Source organism: Alosa sapidissima, chromosome 15 (genome assembly GCF_018492685.1).
Source record: "Alosa sapidissima isolate fAloSap1 chromosome 15, fAloSap1.pri, whole genome shotgun sequence".
Taxonomy (NCBI): domain Eukaryota; kingdom Metazoa; phylum Chordata; class Actinopteri; order Clupeiformes; family Clupeidae; genus Alosa; species Alosa sapidissima.
In genome coordinates this window covers 1,057,024-1,083,310 of record NC_055971.1, presented here as the reverse complement: position 1 = coordinate 1,083,310, position 26,287 = coordinate 1,057,024, and the positions used below count along the sequence as shown (strand labels likewise).

Sequence of the window (26,287 nt, the reverse complement as noted above, 5' to 3'; positions counted from 1 at the left end):
TGGTAGGTGTCACGTGACTGCGGTATATACTTGAAGAATGAAACGCATGTTATTTAAATGTCTCTTAGAAATAGGGATGGGCATTCGATTAAATTTTCTTAGTCGATCGTCGGGAGAATTAACGATCGACTATCGATTAATCATTAATATTAATCGATAGTCGATTAATGCAATGAAAATACAATGAAAATACAGCGTGTTTTTCCTCGATGAGATCTTTATCACAAGAAGAATAACTTGTGGTAGTTAAACTGGACGTTCAGTTAGGCTAAACTTGAAGAAAGCGCTGCGGTGCTCTAAAGCAGCGGAATGCGAGCTGGCGTTCAGATTAAACAGAAACCCTTGTTTGTTCCAAAAGAATCATGTTAATACTTAGACTGCGCAAAGCACAGGGCTTTATTTGGGGCAGGTGTATCGGCAGGCCTTTATTTCTAAGTTTCGTTTGGAGCGCATACCACTATCAAAAGCATGCAGAAGATTTTCCGTTTGGTTTGGGATTTAATTTACTTTTGAACAGTGATTATTTTGCTCAATGTTGGGACTGATGAACATTGAAATCTGGGGGGCATGATGGCTCACTATTAGCCTACATTTCATGTAGTTGAAAGAGTCGGGATTTTCACCCGCTGTTTATTGCGAGAGCAAGGCAGCCGCTTTCATTCATTCAAAACGTGCGCTGTGCTGTAATGGAAATCTTATTGCATAGCCAAGTAGCCTAAATTGAGTTTGAATTGCATGACTCAGGCCTACTTTATTCAATTCATAGGCTTGAATGCCTCCAGTCGCGGCAACAATTGTGTTCAAATGTAGTAGCCTAGCCTACCAGTAGCCTAGGCCTAGGCTACTGCTTCAGCCTCTGACAAGCTCAGAAGGGGACGGCAAGCGACTGAGCTTGAGAGCGACGTGTTGGAGACCCATGGTGTAGGACAACGACTTTTCGTTGACAACAAGGTATTTAACCAACCAACAATATAAAATATTAAGAAGAGCTCTTATTTCATTGAGTTAAACAATGTCTTCTATTGCTCGTGCACTGATAGCCCTTCTGGTTGGCAATTATTACATCGCAGTGAACTAACGCTATCGTTTTATAAACAATAAAATGGTCCCACGCCACACCTCACCGTGAACTCTTCATAAATCAAAACGGAATCTCGTCGGTAACTGAGTAGCCTAGGCTATAGCGTCAAATATTGTCCCCGGGTGGTAGCCTATAACGTTTAATTGCTGAAATTCATTTCATTGCTTCAAGACACACTATGTAACACAACCTGTATTAGTTTAATCGACAACAAATTAACGTGATCGACGAAATTCTTAATGATCAACTATCGATCGTCGATTAATTATGACCATCCCTACTTAGAAATACATCGTACCATACTGAAAGCTAATATTTTTTCACTAGAAACCTACATCTGTCCTCTGTCAAACACAGATTTTCAGCTCTGAACAAAACCGTTCAAGAGTTCTGGTCCGAACCATGACTCCGAACAACTCGGACAATTGCTCCACAATAGAACAAGTCCAGACCAAACTTCCCGACCTTCCCGATGTTGTGGGTGGGGCTGAGTTCGGCTGGCATCCAGGCTAGTTTTTGTGAGTGCTACTTTGTTAATATTTGGGAAACTGTGAGTATGGGGCTGCGACCACACAGCCTAAGCTACTGAAGTGCCGTGAGGCCACAGCAAATAAACTTCAGAAACAATATATTTAAGCTCACAATATTCAGACCGGCCCATCCTTCCGAAGCTCCTGATAAGCCACTCCGAGCCTGCACTAGCATAAGGAATGTTGCACAATGCTTGCACACAGTCGCAGTTCTATCTACCATTTTCTTTCTGCCGTCATCATAGGTACCACACACCAGACTTATGCGATGCTGGCACATCCACCAACTCCGGGCTGCCTATGTTATCTCTCCCACTTGCCATTTCTACACGTCCACTCCACACATCCACTTTCACGCGAAAATGAAAAAACTGTCTGAGGTATGGCTACATTACGCCATACCTGTCAACACTCCCGTTTTTCCCGGGTTCTCCCGTATTTCAAGGTCATCTCCCAGCACCCTCCCATTTTGTTATTTCTTCCGGAAAACTCGTAAAAACCGTAATTTGCATGGCCATCAAACTTCATTTTAAAATCATTGATCCATGAATTTTTTCTATTAGTCTGACATCTCCCAGGTTGCCAGATTGTGTATGAAATACACATGTACACATACACAATCAAGTTTCAATTTCAACCGTTTTGTCATAGGCTAAAACCTGGCAACCCAAAACCCATATAAGGAAGCGGGTGCCGACTGCGCAGCCTGAGTCTCGTTGTAAGCAAGCAGGCTAGTTGAATGGCCTACTCCAGAACTAGCTGTTGTGAAATTGTTGGGAATTTAATTGATTAACACATCACACAAACTGTTATTGAGTGTTGTTGATACACTGAACTTGTGCCCTCGGAACCAAATCTGACAGCAAGCAGCTTTGGAGTTTTGGAAGTAGACTGCAGGCAGGCAGCTGGTGGATACATAATTGGCATGTGTAAGGTAATGGTAAGGTAAAAGCGACGACCGAAATGCAGTGTCGAAGCGAATCGAACGGTTCAGCTTTTTTTTATGAACTGTGCCACCCCTACTTAGTGACCTCAAACTTTTGACCGGTAGTGTATATATGAAGTATTTCCTATGTTTTTATGATGTGGGCCCATAGGGCAATAAGGTTGTTAATATATGAAATTTCCCAAGGGATATCACCATCCTAAATCTTAAAGAGCTACCTTAACGACAAAACCTGGTTCAAACCAAGGCTCCTAGACTAACATGGGTGGACGTTGAAGAATTGTTGAAGTTGACAGTTCACATTACAGAAGCTAGAGGCCTACTTGCTTTTTAAGTAGCTATTCTAACGTACAACTATTTTCCCTTTTAACCCTTCAGTGGGGGAGTTTTTTTGAAAATGTATCTACTGTTGCAAGAGTGTTTTTTTTTTTTTTGCAATGAACTTCGAGAATTTGTTTGTTGCGTGTGTCTCCTGAGAAAGTGCTGCAATTTTACATCTGCATTTTACATCTCAGGTCATGTACTGTACTGTGTAGTGTGTACTGTGTTTTTGTTCAGTGGTTAAATGCTGTCTGTTTCTCATTAATTGTCTCCTGCTATAACATTTGGATTTTGTGGCATTAATTTCATATAAAGTTCATATTATCGCTTATCTTTCCTCACAGAAATGCAGTCTAGTTTTCGTGCTAAATTTGTAATTTTGGAATATTTGTGAATATACTGTGTGGTCATATTGGTTTATTTGGATTGTTTCGTTGCATTCATCCAAATCTCCTATCTTTGTCTTTTCAGACTCAGCTGACCTCTATCTTGGAATTGCTGGCAAAGGAAGCAGTGGACAAAATTTGTAGACTTGTAAGTGAAGGCCTGTGTTGCAGTCCGGTGGAGAGTGAGACCTTGAAGGGAAATGTTGAACAAATGGGTCAAAGGCTTTGGATGGAACTCATAAAAAGTAACAGGCATGAAGCATATCAACAGAGTTCAGAGAGCTGCAGACAAATTCACTCCACTGGCCAACAAAGAAGTAAGACACATATAAAGTGTATGGACATGAACATTTTGTGCTGCTGTCAATAATGGATATATTCATCAGATAATGTGTTTATCCAAATTCTGTATTGTCATCACAGAAGAGGATGCCTTTGATTTACATGAATCAGATGTAGGAGGATGTTCTGCCATGGAAGAACCAGGTGCTGGAAAAAGTGCAGAAGAAAAAGATTGGATCAGGCATGAAGAGGTTAGTTGTCTGTAGGGCTGGGTATCGTTCAAAGATTTTCGATACGGTGTAAGTTTCGATACCTCTTATAATGGTCTGTGCAGTGGACCCAGCAAACAATTTTCAGTTCGGGGAACGTTCCCCGGACACCCTCTGAAGGATGTGGGAACGTTCACTGCTAACGTTCCCTCACGATCATTCAGGAAAGTTTCAAACTTTCGGCAACTTAATAAAAGCTTAACTCGTGTCACACTGTTCACCAACAGCAACATCTATTTTATATGTTTTCAAATAGCAGGGCAAGCCAAACCGTTGCAACTCTGCCATCAATCATTATGTTAAGCCCGCCTAACGACTCTATACACGATTTGATTGGCCTGATAGAAGTTTAATTTTTCGAGCTCACAAGCCAACGGAGAGTTGCTAGACTAGCCCTGGCAGCAAATGTAATTTGTAATTTGCTGCCGCTAGGGTGCGTCTAGATTTCTAGGCTATACATTTAGAGGATGTCCTTGGAACGTCTTGTAAAGGTTTATTTTGTGTGACCTTCAGCAAACCTTTAGGGAACATTCCCTGAACTTCATGATTGACTATAATGAGACAGAAAGTGTTAATGTAATCACTATTTGAGTAGGCATTCTTTCCATTGCATAAATTGCTGATTTAGAAAATAGATTTTAATTGCAACCATGATGATCCTGGGTTGGAAGCAAAGTGAGTAAAATCACCAAAGGAGAAAAAAATTGTGAGGGCAGTCGTGGCCTACTGGTTAGAGATTCGGGCTTGAAACCGAAGGGTTGCTGGTTCGATCCCCGGCCAGTAAGAATGGCTGAAATGCCTTTGAGCAAGGCACCTAACCCCTCACTGCTCCCCGAGCGCCGCTGTAGCAAGGCACTGCTCTGGGTTAGTGTGTGCTTCACCTCACTGTGTGTTCACTGTGTGCGCTGTGTGTTCACTAATTCACGGATGGGATAAATGCAGAGACCAAATTCCTTATATACGCAAGTATACTTGGCCTAGAAACCTGATTTACATTTTACATTTATAAAGTAGCCTAGTGACTGTTTTGTAAACTAGTTTACTTTGTTCCTTTCTTTGTGCTGATTTGAAATTGTGTTCCTGAACATTTCTAGCATGTGAAATAAGAGTTAGCTTTAATTCAATACTGGAGACAAGCCTGCTTAAATGTGCATGTCAAGTGCTAATGTTATTTCTTCTAGAGATAACCAAAGTCTCTAGCCTACATTTTCTACCGCAGTGGTTCTCAAAAAAATATACATATATTTAAAAAGTAGAATCCATGCAAAAATACTTTAAAAACAATTATTTAATAAATATTTCAGGAAAATATAAGTTCATAAAATGAATTTTATATTTCAGTAGGCTATTCAATATCATTATCCTAAAAACCCAGAGTTCCAAAGTTTAATAAATTAGACACTGATGACACAGTGCTCTGTTTAAAGTCTTTTTTTCTCAACTTAAAAATGCTTTGCGCTGGTTAGGGGGTACTTGGCTGAACAAATATTTCACAGGGGGTACATCACTGAAAAAAGGTTGAGAACCACTGTTCTACCGCAAAAAAATCATACACTCTGTTCGTGCTGATACACTAAGAAATGGTTAAAACATTAATATTTATCATGCATCAAGTTAGGGGTGTCGCGATATACCGGTTTTGTGATGATTGTGATTATTAAAACATGAGAATATGAATATCGTGGAAATAATGCACCCACTGTATTATCGTGTAGCACAACAATGGCATTTTTAAATGAACGTGCTTGTTAGGCTACTCTCTCGTGATGTCTCTCTCCTCCTTACTTGCTCCCTTCAAAGTCACACACTCAAACATGATGTCATAGCAACGCCAAACTTTTGATTTTGTAGGCTAACTTGAAAAGATGCCGGACCTGATGGAGAATGCAATGGATAGAATAACCTTTATCAGTCTTTACTGCTCTTCCCCGCAGCTAGAAAAGCATGGGGGAATTCCTTTGACTGTGCAACAAAAAGCAATATCAGGAGACTGTGTCTATCAATCTAATTAATTATAGCGAACTAACTAGCCTACCCACAAGCAAAAGGCTGTGAAACAACAAACAGCCCAGTTTACACAAAAAGCTGGCTAACATGCTAACTGGACTATTCGAAAAGTTATGCAAAGTTGTAGGCTTAATGTGAACTTTTCTTTTGTCTTGCCATGCGTTCTGAACTACTGACAAGTTTTCCATCTTTCATTCACATGATGCACATAGCCTATAGCATAACAATGAATTTGAAGATCATGCTAAAAGTTTTCTTGTAAAAAAATAAGTAGGCTTAAAAACATACCTCTGCATAATGATATTTCTGAGCTGTCAAAGAGGCAACAGAAGCATCACCGCACATGTTATCGCTAATTAAGCTGCTCTGACAGGAGGTAACACCGGCTACTTGCGTTTGTCCATGAACTGGCAGTGTGCTGTGCAACCATGACATGCCATTTTAACATGCAATAGCTAACATCATAAGTTATGGCAAGTCCCCTGAAAATGCAATTTCAGATAGCCTACCTGCAATAGACGGGTTTCCCGCTTACCAACAAAACTAGATGTGCGTGCAGCCATGGGCCAGAAGACACTTGGTGGCCGTCCACAACGTTTTAAACTTAACCTATAAGTTAAGACTATATTTCAGAGTTTGCCGTTCATTTGCATTATTAATATAACATTGTATTTTGTCATTTATAGTCTAGGCCTACTTTAAGTGATTAATTTCTTTTATAATGATTGCTATTGATATCACGATAATATCGTTATTGTGATATATTTTGTCATGATAATCGTATTCTGAAATATTGATCTCGTGACACCCATACATCAAGTGCTTGACTTAAACCCTGTTTATTAATAATATCTATTTTTGAATGTTCAGTCCACCTTTATAATGATGACCCTTTTTTGTAATGTATTCCTCACTCAATTGCAGATTTTTAATGACAAGTTGAACTTTCACTTTGTTCTTATTTATGCTTCTCAATGCTAAGAAAACTACATGCTGTTTACTGGAGCTAGGAACATTGACGATAAGAGTATGCATATTACCACCATTGAGTCTCTGAATACATATGACCACCATTGAGTCTCTGAGTATAAATGTAGTGGCATCTGGCTGGAACTGAATTTTTACGAAATAAAATACATCCTCCATTAATCATATCATAGCCTATGTGTCTTTATTGGATAATTTTATATCCAACCGCAAAAAAAGCAGTTTTTCCTAAATACCTAACTACCTGAACCGTGGCACTGAGGATGAAGAATATTTTATGGTATGTTGGTCTCAAGGGCGCACATCAACCTGGCCCATAATCACTCATTTGTGATTTGCACCCCCCCGGTAAAAAATGAAAATTATTCTGCTTTAATCGCCCCTATCTTCAGTTAAGATGTTCAGAACTGCACCAAATTTTATGTGTATGATTGACCTGGCATTCTCTGGGAGTATGCCAAGTTTCGTAGAATTTCATCCATGAAAAAATTAGGTTGTGTACATTTAGTGACTGTACACTCATTGGCCTGTAGATGGCGGTGCACACATATACACATGCACACACACACAGGCACCCACATACTATCGGTATTAGAACGGCCGATACATAATTACAAATTCAGTAGGATTAAAAGAAAGCCAAATATTCATCATCATAATCATGGCTGCATTTCCAGTATTGGCGATAAGTAGTCGTTTGTCCACTAGATGGCGCATCGTTGCAGCGAGACATAATTTTGTTGGAAGTTAAAAGTGGGTTGGAAAAACAATGGACGCTTCCTACAAGGAATGTAGTTTACCGCAGAACGTCTAATAAGGATAGGACGATGTTCACATGAAATGTAATTCCCGTTTCTTCTTGAAGCCGAAATAAATCTGAGGATGTTTATCGGACATGCTTGGTTTTTACTGCAGGTACGTTAATCTTATAATATCAATAAGGACCTAGGTAACATAGGTGCCAACTCTCACGCATTGGCCGTGAGACAAACGCATCTGATTAGTCTCACACGCCACACCCCCGATTTCTCATGCTGAAGTGTCAAACCGGTCGGTCAGATGCCTGAAAAATGAGTTTAGCCTATCTATAGATCTACCTGTTGAGCCACGGTTATGCTTTCAGAGACGGTGAGAGGGTTCAAGAGCACCCCCTGTCTGTGGAATTTTCTAAATTTTCTCTCATTTGCGATGCTACTTCAGAAGCCGTCCCAGGCGCATTCCCCCCGCATTTCCCCGGCTTCAGGTATGCTTTGAGTATTATTGAGTATTTTTCACGCTGAAGTGTCAACCTGGTAGGTCAAATACCTGGCAGATGAGGTTCAACTAAACTAAACCTATACATATGATCATATGATCACACATCAGTGAACGTGCGGAATTTAAGCTTTCCAATGATATTAGCGCCAAGTTGCTGTGATAAATGGTTCGCGAGAAAATTAACATTGAACCAACGTGCAATTTAGGCTAATCATATTAGCATTTTGCACACAGTGCACACCCATTACTCTCGGTTTAATATTTCACTAACCCTTCACACAACACGTGGCAAACCCAATATCACAATAAACAGCAAACCGTACCGAATACGAGGATATAAAGCATGCCTCTGTGCAATAAGTGGTTCCTAAGTAATCCGGTTTTTAAAAATTGTAACACATTTCTACATGGCCTCATTGGGGCGAAATTATAATGTATTCTAATGTAAACTATTTGTCAGTAGGCCTACATACATTTTTGTAAATTGCTCAGCCATAGATTATCCTACTATCATGGTTCTTATATTGTCTGGTTCCAGCCAATCCCATTACAGATAAATGAATATATATATATTGGCATGCTTCCTAGTGACATTAATGCAAAAAATATGAAAAAAAATCAAATAACGAGACACAAATATTGATATAAAGCCATATGCAAACATTCACATCATGCAGATATGGGTACATCCTGAAAAATGAATAGCATGTAGGCTATAGGCTATGGCCATTACAATGACCAATATATTATCTTATGTGACCACTTCTGCATAATTTCATGGAGTGCTGAAATGTACACACATTTTTGAACATTTCTGAACTGTGAAATGTAGCATATGTTTTTGTGGTTGTGAACTTATTGCAATATCACCATAACTATTCCATCTCTGTGCGCATGATTATAATTCTGAAGTGCAAAATAGCTTAGGCTACAGCACACATATTTCCATAAAAATAAGCAAGTCTGACCTCTGAATTTATTTTGAAGGTGCACCTGATTGATGCATTTAAAAGTTAAAATATACAAACATTTCTTAAATTCTTACAAAACACCCACCCACTTTTTTAAATTGTTAGTTTGGACCCCCTCACTTTTGCCGTGCGAAATACCAGTGCTGTTTTCAGCATCTGTTTAGTGCTTCATTGTCATTTTCATTGGATTCACGGTTTAGTTTGATATTTAATTTACTTTTGGACTGTTTGATTATATTGTTAAATGTTGGGACTGATGGGCACTGAAATCTGGGGAGGTATTTGATCACTATTACGTTCCATGTAGTTGAAAGAGTGTCAGATTTCAAACAAACCATCTGCTTTCATGCGTTCATTGAACGTCTGCGGTACTGTAATGGAAACCTTATTGTGTAGCCTATTGAGTTATTTTTAAATTATGCATGATTTACTTTTTATTAATTTCGTAGGCTGGCTTTATTTTGTTATATAGAAGTATCTAAATAACCTGTTAAAATGTACCAGAATTCAGGAAATTGCATCTAGTCCGTCCAAAAAAAAATTTCTGGGGGAGGACCCCCATACCCCCCCTCTTAAATGTCCCACCCACTTTCACAATGCCTCCGACGCCCATGGTCCTAGTAGTAGGCTAGATCCCTTTGATACCAATGTTTATTTAACTCTGGGACCCTGGTCCCAGGGATGGATTACTGCATGGGCCTTCCGGGCCCAGACCCAGGGACCCAATGTGTCAGGGGGTCCTGAAGCCCAAGCCTTTGCATGGAATCATTGCCTCAATATCAACACATCAGGATGTAGGCTATGAATCTTATTGAATTTAGTATTGCCATCCCCAAAATGCTAGCCTGATGAGCCAGACCCACATTAAAATGTAGGGTATGGGCACTCACCGTTCGCAGTGCTCAGTCCGAGGGGCGGGATAATCGGTTGTCTTTCAAATTCCCTCTGCACGCAATAGGACAGCACTGAGTCCCATGCGTTTTCCCACCAGCGGAGCTAGTTGGCTAGTTCTAACTTTTGCCATCTCAAAACAAGCTTAACTCGTATCACACTGTTGGCCAACAGCAATATCCATCTTCTTTGTTTTCAAGTAGCAGGGAATTCAAGCCAAACCGTTGCAACTCTGCCATCAATCATTATGTTATGCCCCCTTAACGACTCTATAGACGATTTGATTGGCCTGATAGAAGTTTAATTTTTCGAGCTCACAAGCCAACGGAGAGTTGCTAGACTAGCCCTGGAAGCAAATGTAATTTGCTGCTGCTAGGGTGTGTCTAGATTTCTAAGCTACCAAAATGCACCAGAATACAGGAAATCACATCAAACAAAAATTCTGGGGGAAGACCCCCAAACCCCGCTTCCACATATGCGACAATTAGTGGGGAGCCCTTGATACATGTGGGCCCAGGGGCCCAAAAGTTCATAATCCGTCCATGCCTGGTCCCTACACCTGAGAACCACTGATGTACGTTTTTTTTTTTACTGTACGGTATAATGCTGAATGAGCCAAACAAAAATTTCCGCAGGAATATTTTGGTTGGCCCCACCAAATCCAAGGTTTTTTGAAAAGTTGGCAGCCCTGAGGTAATGTTACCGTTAGCATTGGTTGAGTGATGGAGGCCAATTTGATTGATTGCATTTGTAGAAAACTATAAATGCGGTTATACCAAGCAAATTGATAGCAGCACTGTAATTGTATCTTTCGACTGTCATTTGTTGCACGTGCTACAAAAATCATTCTGTGCAATGGAAGATTTACCAACGTTACACTGGTCTGATACAGTTTTGCCTATACATGCGTGAGACGGAGACGCCTGTTTATTTGTTTTAAGTGCGTGCAGGGTGTGAGAGGGGAATCGATGTGCTTTGATTCCAGCTTGGTAGTTTTAGTCTGTGAAATTAAAAAGCATGTGTGTGTGAAGTATCCAAACAATGACACCTTCATTTCATTATGGCTGCTTTAGCAACACACCTTAAGCTACTGTGTAGTGGGTCCCATTTAGAAGTGGCTACTTCATTCGCGCTTTCCTTGACTCATGGAGCTGCATGAATTTTATTCCAACTTTTCGCCACGATATGGCAGTTTAAGTCCGCTTGATACTGTAAGGCATAAGCCATTGGTTTCCAAAGGAGATTTTATTTGTGTCGCCAGCATAGCCTATTGACAATTTATGTTGTAAATAGGCCTACTTTATAAGCCTACCTGTAGCTTAGGGAAGCTAACAGCTTTCTATTAGGATCTAGTTTGTTAGTTACAGTTTTGTCATAACTCCCTGATGCATTTTTGCATTTAGAATAGCCAGAGCGTGGATATCTCAATCGGAAAATTAAACAATATCTGGTGCCTATGGACTAGGCTGGGTGAACCCAGCCTGATCTGCCCGCTATTTATTTTTTGATTTCTTAAAAGATTGAGCTTGGTCTGGTGAAAGCCAGACTAGCCATGGACCTCAGTTACACAATGCAAGGGAACATGAATCAGCCTATACTGTATTTGCACGAACAATAACGAACAACAGCTCTTCAACTTTGGCCCGTTAAAATGTGTATGAACAGTCTAGCGACGCATTTCATCAAGGCCCATTTGGACATGTCAGTTATTTGCACCACTGGTTTCGATGTAAAACAGCATTTCGTTTCAGACTACTGTTACTTAATTTGTGCATTAACAATAACGTTTCAGACTACTGTTACTTAATTTGTGCATTGACAATAAAGTATCACATGAACTAAAGATGACTAAAATCTTATGTAGAAGAAGAAACATTCACAAAAAATCCATCCATCCAAAAATGACCTTTGTTTTTGATAGCTGTTGAAAACTGCATGGAACTGACAGATGTTTTTGTTTATTAATAAATAAATAAATAAAATAAATAATAAATAAAATTATGCTGATACCGTTTGCTTTTCACAAATACAATGTAGTATACAGGTGTAAGTGACCTTTCATCAATCCAGTTGCAATGGATGAACTGTGATGAACTGCCCTACTTGTGATTGTTTAGAGATTTTAAAGGTTTTATAACAATGCTACATCTTCTTTGGCTATTCTACAATCTATTCACCTTTTCAGCATTGTCATGGTCATTATCATTTTTCTGCATGGGTATCAAAGTGTTATTTGATGATATCACTTATGAGCAAACAAGTACAAATAATGTACTGCTGTCATATACTGCTCTTTCACTATTGAAATGTCCTACTTCCATGTTACTTTTTCTGCTTCTTTCTTCCTGAGGATGGTTTGTAGTGCTAGGTTTAATCAATTTATCAATTATCATAGATATATTGCTTATTACACATCGTTGAAGACAACTGGATGTGAATATCTTTTTTTTCTTATTTTCCCTTCCTACTCAAAATATCTGGGGGGCCGTATAAAACCTGCTGGCGGGCCTGATCTGGCCCCCGAGCCTTATGTTTGACACCCCTGATTTAACGTTGACTGCTGCCATTAGAGCTGCAGCTAACCATCATTTATACTGACTTTACTTAACCTACGTTGTTAATTCTTTACTTAAATAAATACATATTTTTATACGACAAAATCCACGTGGTCTTCCCTCTCTGGTTACATAGCCTAGTAGGCAGAATGTAACAGATTGGGTGCTCTTGTCCGGGATATGAAACGACATCGGTAAATATGCATTTTCTCTTTAATGCTTATTACTGCGTTTTGTATAGCCTAGGCGTTGGAAATTGTTAAAACACTTTAAATATATTAGATCCATGTTGTTTAGTTGCGTCTGATTTGGAAAGCGCTGTATACCGATCCTGCAAAGATCCGATACAAGTTCATTCCAGATATTTTCTTTATTTGAGAGTGTGGCTGATGACCGTGGCTGGTCTGACTCGGAGAGAACGTTGCTACTCCAAAGCGTTCTTGTAGGGAGAGCACCAGAAGCTTTTATTGCATTGCCGGTGGCAGACAGGAAAAATTATATGACGGTAAAAGATGCAGTGCTTAAAGTTTACAAGTTAGTTCCTGAAGCCTATCTTTTGCGGTTTCGCAGCTGGAGAAAGGGAGAGAAACAGACATACACAGAGGTAGCGAGAGAGCTGAACAGCCACTTTAATCGTTGGTGCTCTGCAGTGGGAGTCGCTACTTTTGAAGAGTTGTCTAATTTGATTGTTTTAGAACAGTTTAAAAACATCCTCCCTGAGCGTATCGCTACTTATATATCTGCGCGTAAGATGAAAACAGCAGCGGAAGCCGCCGTTGTGGCTGATTTGACACATAAGTAGTTCAAAAGAACACAATACAGGTAAGGTTTATCGGGAACAGCGCTTTGGGGAACTACGTTTTGGACGTTTCAATAGAGTTTTGGGGTCTTCGTCAGGTTCATTTTGGTCACCTACTCAGAGCAAAATAGATTCACACGCTAATCAGTCACACAAGGGCACTGTGGGTTTTCGCCGAGATTCTGGATTTTCTGTTTCTGCTAGTCAGGGTAAGAAGGACGCTAATGTTTGTCACTACTGTCTGGACAAGGGGCATTGGAAGAAAGACTGTCCTGTTTTAAAGGGGAAAAGTCAGAGAAATAGTGCAGATACTGTTAGGGGGGTCACACTTGCTGTATCTGAGCCAGGAGTAACTAAAGTTGTGGTGGCTGAGGAGGCTAAACCTGTGGTGCTTGTGACTTCATCTCAGCTATCAGGCTTGAGCTCTGCTGGGCCTAGTGAGAGCAACAGTAACAGATTCAGGTGAAGCCTGTGGTAATGGCTACTTTCCTTTTATCACAGATGGTTTAGTTTCACTGGTGGGGAGTTCTGTCCAGGTGCCCATTAAAATACTTAGGGACACGGGGGCTTCTGAGTCCTTTATCCTGGAGTCTGTCTTGCCTTTCTCTACTAACTCTAGCACGGGGAACAATGTCTTGGTGCGGGGGATTGGATTGCAGGTTGTCTCTGTTCCATTGCACAGGATCAATCTGCAGTCTGATTTGGTGCAGGGGGAAGTAACCATAGCAGTCCGCCCTTCTTTGCCTGTAGAGGGTGTTCATCTTCTTTTGGGCAACAACCTAGCCGGAGAGCGTGTCTGGCGTGATATACCGCCCCCTGTAGTTGTTAATAATTCACCCTCTATTTCAGCTGACAGTGATGTTAACCATCAGAATTTGTCTGATGTCTTTACAGCTTGTGCAGTGACACAGGCTATGAGCCGTGCCTCTAATGATGTTTCTCAGACTGGTGAGTTAAAATCTGTTGTTTTGCCTAATCTACCTCTCTCTCTGTCTCAATGATTTTGTTTCAGCTCAGAAGGACGATGCGACATTAAAAGATCTGTTTGTTGGGGTTTTGCCACCTGAGGAGTTGCGCAGTGCAGCAAGGGGATATTTTGTTCAGGAGGGGTTGTTGATCCGGAAGTGGTCTTCCCACACTGACGAGGGGGTTGAGGACCCAGTGTTTCAAGTGGTAGTGCCAGTTAAGTTTAGAGAATTGGTTCTACAGACAGCTCATGGGGATGTAGCTGGGCACTTGGGTGTAAGAAAGACCTATCACCGTCTTATGAAGTACTTCTATTGGCCTCGCCTAAAGAAGGATGTGGCAGGCTTCATTAAGACGTGTCATGTATGCCAGTTAACGAGGAAACCTAATCAGGTGTTAAAGCCAGCTCCGCTTTATCCTATTCCAGCTATAGGGAAACCATTTGAGCATTTGTTAATTGACTGTGTGGGATCATTTCCACCATCTAAGTCAGGGTGTGGTTACATTCTGACGGTGATGTGTCAGTCTACCCGATACCCTGCTGCCTATGCATTGCGTACCATCTCCACTAGGTCGTGAAAGTGAAAGCCCTTTCCCAGTTTATTTCCATCTTTGGCATCCCTCAAACCATACAGAATGATGGAGGCTCTAACTTTACATCCCGCATGTTCCAAGAGGTGCTTGAGCAGTTGCATGTACATCAGCGTAGCAGTGCTTATCACGCCCAGAGCCAAGGTGCTCTGGAGCGTTTTCATCAAACATTGAAGTCGCTTCTCAGGGGTTATTGTGTTGAGCTTAATAGAGACTGGGAGGAAGGGCTTCCGTGGCTAATGTTGGCGGCACGAGAAGTAACCCAAGAGAGCACAGGATTCTCGCCTAATGATTTGGTCTTTGGCCATAGAGTTTGTGGGCTTCTAGCAGTTTTGCAGGGGGAGTTGAAGTGTCCTGAGTCTCCTGTTAACTTGTTGGACTATGTTAATGGTTTTCGTCGTAGGTTGTTTCTGGCCTGTGAGATGGCGTCCGACAACCTGACTAGAGCTCAACAGAAAATGAAGAGCTGGTATGACCATCGGGCTGAGCCAAGGGTGTTCAGTCCGGGTGATCAGGTTCTGGCATTACTGCCGATAGCTAATTCCCCTTTCCTTGCAAAATATACAGGGCCCTATACGGTGATTCGGCAGGCGTCAGACCTGAATTATTTGCTTTCTACACCTAATCGTAGGCGTGCCACCCAGCTATGTCATATAAATCTTTTAAAGCCCTATTACAGCAGGTCTTCAGTCTCTGGGGCAGCAGAGACTGATGACCTGATTGCGCCAGTTTCTTTAGCCGCAGCTGTCGAGACTCCTAGTGCCTCTCCCTACATGGTGGCAGCAAGTAGTGGAGAGGATGTGGTAGGTCCAGATGACTGTGCTGCAGCCTCGTTTGCGGAACTCTGAGAAACTGGCGGAGTTGTATACTTTGCTTGGGCATTTGCCCGATGAACGGGTATCAGAAATTACATCTTTGTTGCCTGCTTTTCTCTCCTTGTTTGCAGATACGCCATCATGTACTCATCTAATTGAACATGATATTGAGGTCGGTGATGCGGAGCCAATAAGACAGCGGTTTTATCGGGTGTCACCAGACAAACAGTGACATCTAGAGGCAGAGGTGAAATACCTATTAGATAATGGGCTAGCAAAGCCCTCCTATTCGAGTTGGGCTTCACCCTGTATATTGGTCAGTAAACCTGATGGGACATATAGATTCTGTACGGATTACCGTAAAATGAATAACATAACGAAACCAGATTCTTTTCCACTCCCAAGGGTTGAAGATTGTGTAGACAGGGTAGGGGATCAGCCAGGTTTGTGAGTAAATTTGATTTGCTCAAAGGCTATTACCAAGTCCCTTTGTCATCTTGGGCTCAGGAGGTTTCAGCCTTTATAACAACATCTGGCTTGTATTCCTACACTCTAAAAAATGTTGGGTTAAAAATAACCCTAAATATAACCCAGCCGCTGGTTAACTATTGGACCAACACCACATTGAGTTATCCTAACCCAATGGTCTGGGTACATTATTAAACCCAGCAGGTGGGTATGATTCTAACCCAAAACGCTGGGTTATAACAACACAATGTTAAATTGGCCCAATAGACTGGGTAAAGGTAGCCAATGTGCTGGGTTATAACTATATAAATGTTGAGTAAAATTTACACAGTATATTGGGTATAAATTTAACCCAAACCACTGGGTTATATCAACAGAACTGCTAGTTAAAATTACCAGTTGTCGGGTTTTCTAAACCCAGTATTTGGGTTGCATTGAGAGAAAATGGACAACAAATAGCCATGCAATGAAATAAAACAGTTCGACATAATTATTTATTTGACAGTTTACTTTATTTTTGAATGGATAGCCTACTCTAAAAGCAGCATCAGCATGATAAGTTACTTCCATGAAGACAGCTAGATTCCACGGTCTATTTGGGTGTCAGCCCTGTCAATGAAAGAAAGAAAAAGAGTGAATTAATCACTGCTATTGACAAAACTTTATTTCAAGACTTTCACAAACCATTATCAGTGAATGATGTTGACAAACATTAAAAATCCGGAGAGAAAATATTAGCGCAACACACTCAGAAACCATGACCACCTCATGGAGTTGTTTAACAGCAGACTCACAAACGTTAACGTTAGTGGCAGTGATAGTTCTACCGTTAGCAAGCTAGCTCAATGTTAACACATTCAGTTAGTTAAATCCAAGTTGGCTGTAACGTTAATGTTACCACCAAAAACCACCCAGTAAGTTACATGGCTATAATATGAAGCTACCCTGAATTAATTAATATTGTTGTTTGGCATGATGATTACCGTACGTGTGAAGAGACTACTTCGACTGTATACATTAGCTTTACATTACCATTTAATTAACGTTAGCATACCAACCGTCTGCTAACGTTAACCTAGCCAGCTGTTGGTATGCTAATTTTAGTTCGTTGTAAAAGTTTGTTTTGTTTCTGTTCAGCAGTTCATACCCAGTGAACAAAGAACTATGTTTTTAAGAGTCTGTCTTTGTGTAGATTTAACATTAACATGAGCAGTAATTGTAAGTTAATGTTAGCTAACGTTAGCTGGCTTGAATGACACAATTCTTAACCTGCTTAGGCTGAACGAAATTGGCAAGCAGAATCCATTCATATCACGAAGGGTATCTCTGGGTGGACTTTTAAAATGCGTCTGAATAATAATAATAATAATAATAATAATAATAATAATAAAAAGTTATAAGCAGATACATACCTTCCGAAATCGCCTGATTTCCACTGCATGTTGACAGCTGCTGGACTGCATGGACGGTTGAGAGAATAACGATTTCCCCGAACTCTCAAATAACTATGCAGCTGTGTTAAAGTTACCCTGGTGCTGGGTAGTGTGCTCACGTCAGGTGGGGGAGAGGAGGGGCGCTGTCCTAAACTATCAACCCAACAATCTGGGTTACAGAAAATAACCCAACATGAGTAAAAACAACCCCACACAATGACCCAACAGTTTCAACTCAGCGTTTGGGTTGAGAAAATAACCCAGAGTGTACTCTGTTATGAGTTTCGGGTTACGCAACGCGCCCGTCACATTTCAACGCTTAATGAACCGCGTTGTTTCCGGTTTGCAGGGGTGCGCTGTGTACCTTGATGTGGTGGTGTATAGCGACGAGTGGTCTGAACATCTGGACCGTATTCGGGCTCTCTTTATCAGGCTTGTGGATGCTCGCCTTACTGTAAATCTCGCCAAGTGCGAGTTTGCCCAGGCCACAGTTGTATACTTGGGGAAGGTCGTAGGGCAGGGCCAAGTGAAACCGGTCCATGCTAAGGTGGTGGCTATTGATAATTTCCCTGTTCCAACTACCAAACCCGAGTTGCGGCGCTTCTTGGGGATGGTAGGGTATTATCGTAGCTTTTGCCTCAACTTCTTCACTGTAGTAGCCCCTTTGACTGACCTGTTAAAGGCTAAGATTAAGTTTGAATGGACTGTGGCCTCCCAGACTGCTTTTGACAATGTTAGGTTGTTGTTTCTGCCCCAGTTCTGATGGCACTCCGTTTAGACCAGCCTTTCCAGATGCAGGTTGACGCTAGCCATGTGGGCGCTGGTGCTGTGCTCATGCAGTGCGATGAGCAGGGTGTGGACAGGCCGATGTGTTTCTTCTCTAGAAAATGTAATTGTCATCAGTTGAATTACTCAACTATCGAGAAGGAAACATTGGCGCTAGTATGGGGTCTACAACACTTTGAGGTGTATTTAGCTGGGGGCGCTGTTCCTATTACTGTTTACTCGGATCACAATCCGCTTACATTCCTCCACTCTTTAAAGAGTCCTAGTCAGCGCCTTATGTGCTGGGCTTTATTTTTACAGCCATACAATTTGCAGAAACGACACATTCGGGGTGTGGACAATGTCATGGCTGACGCTTTGTCCTGCGTCCCGGGTGGGTTGGAGTGAGTGTGTTTGTCTGGTCCTGTTTTTCTCTACTCCTGTTTCTCCACTCTCTTCTTCTGCCTGGTCTCCTTAATCATAGCTTTCCAGGTACCGGGATTTGCTGGGGCCTTTGGGGCTGGGGTGAAGGAGGGTGGCTGGAGCTGGTAGAGGGGCTGGGGCCTGTGGACAAGAGTTTTTCCATCCAGCTCATGTATATGGGCTGTCAACACCCCTAGACCAAAGTTAAGTGCTCACTTTTAGAATTATTGGAAATTATTTAAAAAGAAAAAAAAAATGTCATTTTTGGGTGTGGGTTTTTTTTTGACGGCTTTAACAGAGGCCTTCTAGAGGCCTCTGTCTTAAGGGGGGAGTTGTCACAGACCTGCCGGGCTCCTCCTCCTTGTTGCTCTTTTTTCCTGTCTTGCGTCTCCTCTACAGGTGGGCCAAGCACAGGTGTGGCACAGGTGTGGCGCGACGCTTTGTGATTACTTCCTGGATCTTGGGCTTTAAGATCTCGCCAGACCTGGTTGTGGAGGCCGCCGCTTATCCTCCTCTCCCGCACCATTTTGGCTATTTGGTTCTTTACGCACGACACCTCAATTCTCATATCGCATACACTTTTATTTCCCAACCTATCATTTATACTGACTTTACTTAACCTACGTTGTTAAAAATGCGCGCTGACACCGCTACCCCCTAATTGCATGTCAGTTTATTTGATAACACTAAATTAAGAAATATTTTCTAATCAGGAAAATGTTTAGTTTCTTTTTCTTTCAGTCCGTGGTTCCATAATAGGCTACCATTCAATTGTGCCACAAATTGTCCACAGACTAGCAATCTCCTTGTCGAGGAGGCCCTAAGCCTGCAGATAATGGACAGAGAAAGCATGCTCTGGGAACAGAACAGTTGCCTGTCTAGTGTAGCCATGGGTCTGTACAAGGAAAATGAAGTGTCTTAGTGCGCATCGGGGGTGGGGGTGCGGCCGCGGGCTTTCTATAGTTTCAGTACGGCTTTATTGTGAGACAAACAGCATGAACAGAATAGGTTGATCTATTCCACTTAACCCGCTGTCCAAACCCCCTGTGTGCCGATACCTACATCGCGCCGACACCATTTAATTCGTTCGTTACCTACATCTTTTTTTTGTCTTATTCGAAACAGTTCTTGAGGGAATCCATTACATTGGGGCAGCCGTGGCTTACTGGTTAGCACTTCGGACCTGTAACCGGAGGGTTGCCGGTTCGAGCCCCGACCAGTGGGCCGCGGCTGAAGTGCCCTTGAGCAAGGCACCTAACCCCTCACTGCTCCCCGAGCGCCGCTGTTGATGCAGGCAGCTCACTGCGCCGGGATTAGTGTGTGCTTTACCTGTGTGCTGTGTGTGTTTCACTAATTCACGGATTGGGATAAATGCAGAGACAAAATTTCCCTCACGGGATCAAAAGAGTGTATATATACTTATACTTATACTTACTTATACTTACTCTGCTACCACCAGAAATAATCGTCACTTACGCGCGCACTCTCTATCTCCCTCTCTCCTAGAAATGCACATTTTTGTTTAAAGTATTTTATTACCCCTGGACTGTTCGATGCAAATTATGGGCACTGCACTCCGAGGGAGATTGTTGGTACACTGTGAAGAATTTCATTGTTGAATAAATGTCGGGAATTTTGCTGACTTGTCTCTCCTGGCTACTGTCATGGAAATAAGATGGGGGAGGGGAGCTAGTGGCGGTGTTTTAGCCAGTGTAAAGATCCAGTAAGCCTCTTTGCATAGTAATTTCTTGATTATATCTCCACCTCTAGGTGGAGCAGTGATCTTCTCTATGCCCCAAAATTTAAGTGACTCTGGAGATCCGTGATTGACCTGCATGTAGTGTCTTGCAATGGCATACTTTTAATTTTTTGTTCTTATGGTTTTATGTTCTGCTATTCTATGTTTCAATTGTCGTTTAGTTTGGCCTGTATATGCCAGCCCAATAGGTAGATTACAGGTGTGGTGGTGCAATTAATAAACAACGAAATTGGGTACTTTTTCCCTGTGCGAGAAATGTTTACCGTTTGTAGAGTTGGAACATTGTGCGCAGTTTCCGTAACAGAATAATAAGAACTAGAAATGCAATTTTAAATTAAAAACATTGGGGTGGGCTTAGTTGATGGCAGAATTTTCATGTCTGAGTGTACCAGACGGTCGCGAGTACTGCAAGAATTCTGAGCAGAACTCTCTTAATGTTTGGTCCCTTTGGAGCACATGCCAGTGCTTACGGACTACAGTATGCTTTTGATCTTACCAGCAGCAGGGGAGTAACAGATCCTAGGTTTTGAAGGTTTTTTTGTCCTTTTTGTTAAAAGTGCAGAGCGATTTGTTTCTAATGCCCTTTCCTAGGCTTGGTCAATGTCGGATTTGGCATAGCCTCGTTGTTCAAAGCGATCTGATAGCTGGGCCGCTTTTTTGCTAAACTCTGAAGAGGAACTGCAATTTCATCGCACTCGCATGAATTGGCCGATAGGAATATTGCAGATTATAGCCCACTGTATGAGTAGTCTGATTACTATGAGTAACTGATGACTATCAGATTAGAGCAGTGTATTCCTACTTAAAGATTTACAATGTAGATAGTGGATTGCAGACTGTAATTTTCATCTTTAAAGATGGAGAGATCTAAGAAATTGATCGAATGAAGGTCAAATTCCATTGTGAAAGAAAGGTAGTCGGTGGTGGAATTGGCATAGGCTATGCCAAAAAGGCATTGAGTTCCTCAACTGTAATTCTGATTGGAATTATGTATGTATTTTTCTTCCCTTAAGCCCATAACTAAACGGGCATATGAGGGGGCAAATGTGCTACCCATCGCAGTTCCTTGAAGTTGGAGATAGAAATTTCCACTATATTTGAAAAAAATATTAGACAAAATAATCTCAACCAAGTTGGTTAAGAAGGCTGAGGAAGGCAGGATGAAGGCAGAATGTCGGTGGGGCGTTTTCCTATTCAGGTTGAAACGGACAAAAAGCGTTCACATGCGGTACACAAGTGTTAAATAATTTCCCACTTCAGTGCTGCCTCCCAAAATAGGAAACAGGTCTGTTTTTTGATTGGCTTAGCTTCCTGTATGCTGTCATTCAAAGTTTTTGGCACACTTGGCTCTTAGCTCTATAATCTTTGCTTGGCTGTCGATTTGAGGATGTCGGGCAAGAAAAGAAAGACATCACATCAGACATCAGAAGCTATAAGAAACAAAGTGTAAGTCATAATAAGATGTGCTTGTTGAAGCATAGAAATTCCAGAAATTTTGTTTTTTGGTACAAATTTAGTTGACAGTGCTATGTGTAGGCCTATAACCCAGGGATGGAAATTAGCACCTGCCACCAGCCAAATACGGGTGAATTTGTGCACTGTATGGTGGGTGAATTTTGTCAACTTTACCAGCCACTGTGGCGGGTAAGATGGAGCTAGCATAGGCTACCCCAAACATACAATCACATACGGTGGAGTTTTCATTTGCCCTGATGGTTAAAAATAAGAAAGTGTCTCGTACGGATTATGTAATGTGCAGTAGCCTATAAGGGTAAATCGTGCTGATTTGAAGTTGCCTATAATAACTACCAGTGAGCCGCAGTCTCCCTGCAGCATGGTGCAGCGCTTCACTTTTTGACACTACAATAGGCACACAAAGTGCGTCCAAATTCACTCATTCTTCTCTGTTGAACTCCTCAAGAAGTAGCCTACTCATCACACAGATGTCACATGAAAGAGCCTTTTCTCAGCTTTTAAACGGTGTTAGCTAGCATGAGAATATACATGTTAGCATGAGAATATACAGCTCATGGTTAAGAGTTTATCAATGTAATCTTAATTATTTATTTCCACAAAATGCTAAGCATGCATGCATTTAAGTTTTTTTTTAAACTGAGCTGTGCTTAAATTGGTCAATGCATTTCATAACAGACCAAATAGAAAATAAATGTTAAATATAGCCTAGATATCTGTAATTTAAAATCAGATTGTGTAAGCTACACCATAGCCTACAGTTAGATCAAGTTGGACAGCTCACTCACGTCAAATAATTGTCTTAAAGGAGCCACACCACTTTTTTGACACTATGCCTTATGAATGCTGTTCTGTTGACCTTTAGTTTTGTTGCTACTGTGCATGGAGGACAGGCCAATTTTCTCTCCAACATTGGTGGTAGGTAGGTGGTAGAAAAATTCAGCACATTTTGTATCCCAATAATGCCGATAACCGGGGCCATTTAGGTTACTATAATCGTGATATCACACGTATCTGTAGTGGCTGGTGAAAGAGTTCAATGCCTTTTTTTGGGGGGGGGGGGGGGGGTAGTGTCCCCACCAAAGCTCAGACTAAACCTACGCATACATTGAGTCTGGAGAATTTTTTTTTTAAGGTGAAAGTGTTTGGGGGAAAAAGGTTTAAAGAGGAACTTGGCAACTATTTCAACGTAATAAACCCGTTTAGAAATCATTTGGATTGTTAAATGACCTGTTCCGGTGAAAATGGTGACTTTCCCCGCTGCGCCTAGCGTCCCCAGGCGGAAAACCAACCTTGCAACATTGAGACTACCGTCCCGGAAAGAGAAGTGAGAAACAAGAAACTCGTTTTAAATCGTGTTTCTTACCTTGTAACATACACATAGTTCTGCCAAACTTATGCTAACCGTTCGCTAGTTTGTAAACAAATCCATGTGCTTTATCGTTACCTTTTCCCACAGTTTGAAATAGCATAATGCACAATTTCTCCAGCAGAGGGGGAAATCCTGCCAAGTTTCCCTTTAACTCATTGAGTGCCAAAAACGTAATATTACGTTTTTCCTTCCCATGCGTTGAGTGCCAAAAACGTAATATTACGTTTTTAGCTTCTTTTTTTTTATTACGAAACTAGACACTCTAACACACCTTATATGTGATTTTGGGAACTCTGCGATGAATGAAAATGAAATATATGACGATCGAAAACTCAACTTTTCAACATAAAAGTCCTTACCCAAACCAGTATATGTAGCCAAAAATATTGGTTTGCTAAGGACTTTTATGTTGAAAAATGACAGTGTGGCAGCCATCTTTTTGCTTTTCACCTAGTGTCGCTAGGTTCACACTGCTGTGGTTCAGTGGTTCACCAAAACTTCATTTGTCCATCACTACTGAGACTGTAATCTTTCAAAAATATTTTCCAAATCTTTTCAAAGTCTCATATGAGAAAAAAGAGAAAAACAAATGATCGCTCCGACCAAGGCACTCCGTAAGATAAAAATGTCTTTAATACAAATTGGACATGTCCAAAAAGGACCTAAAAATGCCCATGTGTAGGCCATCTTTTCAAAGTCTTCTGGTGTAAGGGTACCATAATAATAAAACAGAGTTGCAACTAACTACAGCTTGGGTCTGGTTTCTTCAAATGTGGCACAGGATGGTATTTGCGAGGATGAAAGACTGAAATTGTAGTGGATGCATTGAAGACATTGCTGCAAATGAAACATATTAAACCATTTATGAGTTGTATGCATTACAGTTTTAGACTAAATAAAACATTCACTAAAATGTACTGACCTCTACATTTTTCTTACATCTTTTACTAGGTAGAGCAACTGACTGAGGTTGTGATAAAGGAAGAAGGGTTTAAGGACAATCCAGAAGAGGCTGATACTGATGGAGCACATGAAAAACTGCTCTCCATCTTGTCACCAGTCATATCCTCAGAGAGACCAAATGTAGTCACTGGTGAGCAAGCAAAGAAGACATCAAAGCAGCTGAAACCCTCAAAGAGCACAGATACCACGATCTCTTGTAAAGCAGGAAAACAGTACTGCAAACACTGTGGGCAGAGTTTCACTAACTTGGTGTATCTTAGAGCGCATGAAGCAGTGCATAAGATTGATCTGCCATTTTCCTGCACGTGTTGTGGAAAAGGCTTCATACAGAAGTGCAGTTTGAAAAAGCATCAGCTCATTCACACTGCAGACCAATTACAGTCTTGCAGTGTGTATAGCACAACATTTACAGAGAAATTATGTCTTAAAAAGCATATGAAATCTCATTGTAATCAAAAAAGCTTATGCTGTAGTTTGTGCTCTAAATCCTTCAGCAGTTTGTACACCCTGAAGAAACACCAGGTGGTTCATACAGGAGAGAAGGCGTACTGCTGTGGCACCTGTGGCAAGGCCTTCAACAATGCTGGAAACCTGTCACGTCACCTTCGCATACATACTGGCGAGAAGCCATTCTGCTGCCACACCTGTGGAAAGAGCTTCAATCAGTTGGACACTCTGAAGACCCATCAGCGTATACACACAGGAGAGAGACCACATAGCTGTAAGACATGTGGGAAAAAATTTGTCAAGAGGAGTGGGCTCAAAAGTCATATGCACATTCATTTGGATAGTGAAGAGAGCTGTGTAGAGTCCTTAAAAGGGCATGTAAAAATGCATGCTGGGAGTATGCCCTGTGAGTGCTCCATCTGTGGACAACAACTGAGTTCTGTTAGTGCTCTGTGGACACACCAGCAGCTTCATGACGGTGACGAACTGCACAACTGTGATGTCTGTGGAAAGAATTTTAAATCATCCCGCAAACTGAAAACCCACAAGAGGATCCACACAGGAGAGAAGCCTTTCAGCTGTGAGATATGTAGAAAGACATTCACTCAACAAAGCAGTCTGAAGACACACCAGAGTGTTCACACTGGGGAAAAACCTTTCAGCTGTGATGTGTGTGGGAAGAGCTTTGGTAATCTGGGCAACCTTAACCGACACAAGCGCATTCATACAGGAGAGAAGCCATTCAGCTGCAGTATATGTGGGAAAAGTTTTAATCAGACAAACAGCCTGAAGGCTCACCTCCAGGTGCACACAATGGAGAAGCCATATATGTGTGATAGATGTGGAAAAAACTTTTCTTACCTGAGGAATCTTAAAGAACACAAATGTATCTATGAATGAGAAATATATGTAATGTAGTCTCAGTACGTTGACCATTTTTATTTATTTATGTGAAGTGGAAGTCTCCTATACTTTAAATGTGTATATGTATGTTTAAATGTGAAATATACTGTAAATGTGTTTTGAAGGGATAAAGACAGACTAATGCATCAGTACTAAATATAAAGAAGGTTACATTTCCAAAAGTTTTTTCTCCCTACTTACGTTTGTTTGTTTATTTTTTTGTTTCATTTTATGCAATGTTTTGTTTTAGTTTTGTATTTGTTTGTCTAGTTAAACTTATTCACCGTGTTATATGTGATACTGTTTGTCTTAGTCTTAATAATATTACCTGTGGTGGCCGATAAAGTTACGTGTCTGTAACGGTAATGTTAACGTTATTTCGTTGGATTGAAGAGCTAATAAAGAGGTTGCTCATAAGTTCTGCGTTGATCGTGATCGACAAGGCACTGTTGCTCATCTGTCTATCATCATATAAAGCCCAATTTGATTGGTCCAAACAGCTCTGGTTTGGGTATAATTGCTCCACAACAGAGAAGTCCAGATTGAACTTCCCGACCTCATATGTTGTGGATGGGGCTAAGTTCGGCTGGCATCCAGGCTACCAATAAACAAGTAAAAGTAGTAAAA

At 41.2% G+C, this 26,287-nt stretch overlaps 1 protein-coding gene across 5 annotated transcripts in view; it reads left to right on the top strand.

Moving 5' to 3' along the window:
- The window catches only part of LOC121683928 (gastrula zinc finger protein XlCGF57.1-like), a 59,874-nt gene that overhangs the window by 16,683 nt on the left and 16,904 nt on the right, over positions 1–26,287 (top strand). For 2 of the 5 annotated variants that reach the window (XM_042063820.1, XM_042063818.1), the window contains exons 2-4: positions 3,350–3,581; positions 3,688–3,797; positions 24,299–26,077. In XM_042063820.1, coding sequence (XP_041919754.1) covers positions 3,350–3,581; positions 3,688–3,797; positions 24,299–25,657 — 1,701 coding nt within the window. In that variant the 3' untranslated portion in view covers positions 25,658–26,077. Of the gene's footprint in view, positions 1–3,349; positions 3,582–3,687; positions 3,798–14,176; positions 14,231–24,298; positions 26,078–26,287 lie in introns of those variants that run through there. The other 3 variants (XM_042063819.1, XM_042063822.1, XM_042063821.1) reach the window with 3 other exon arrangements.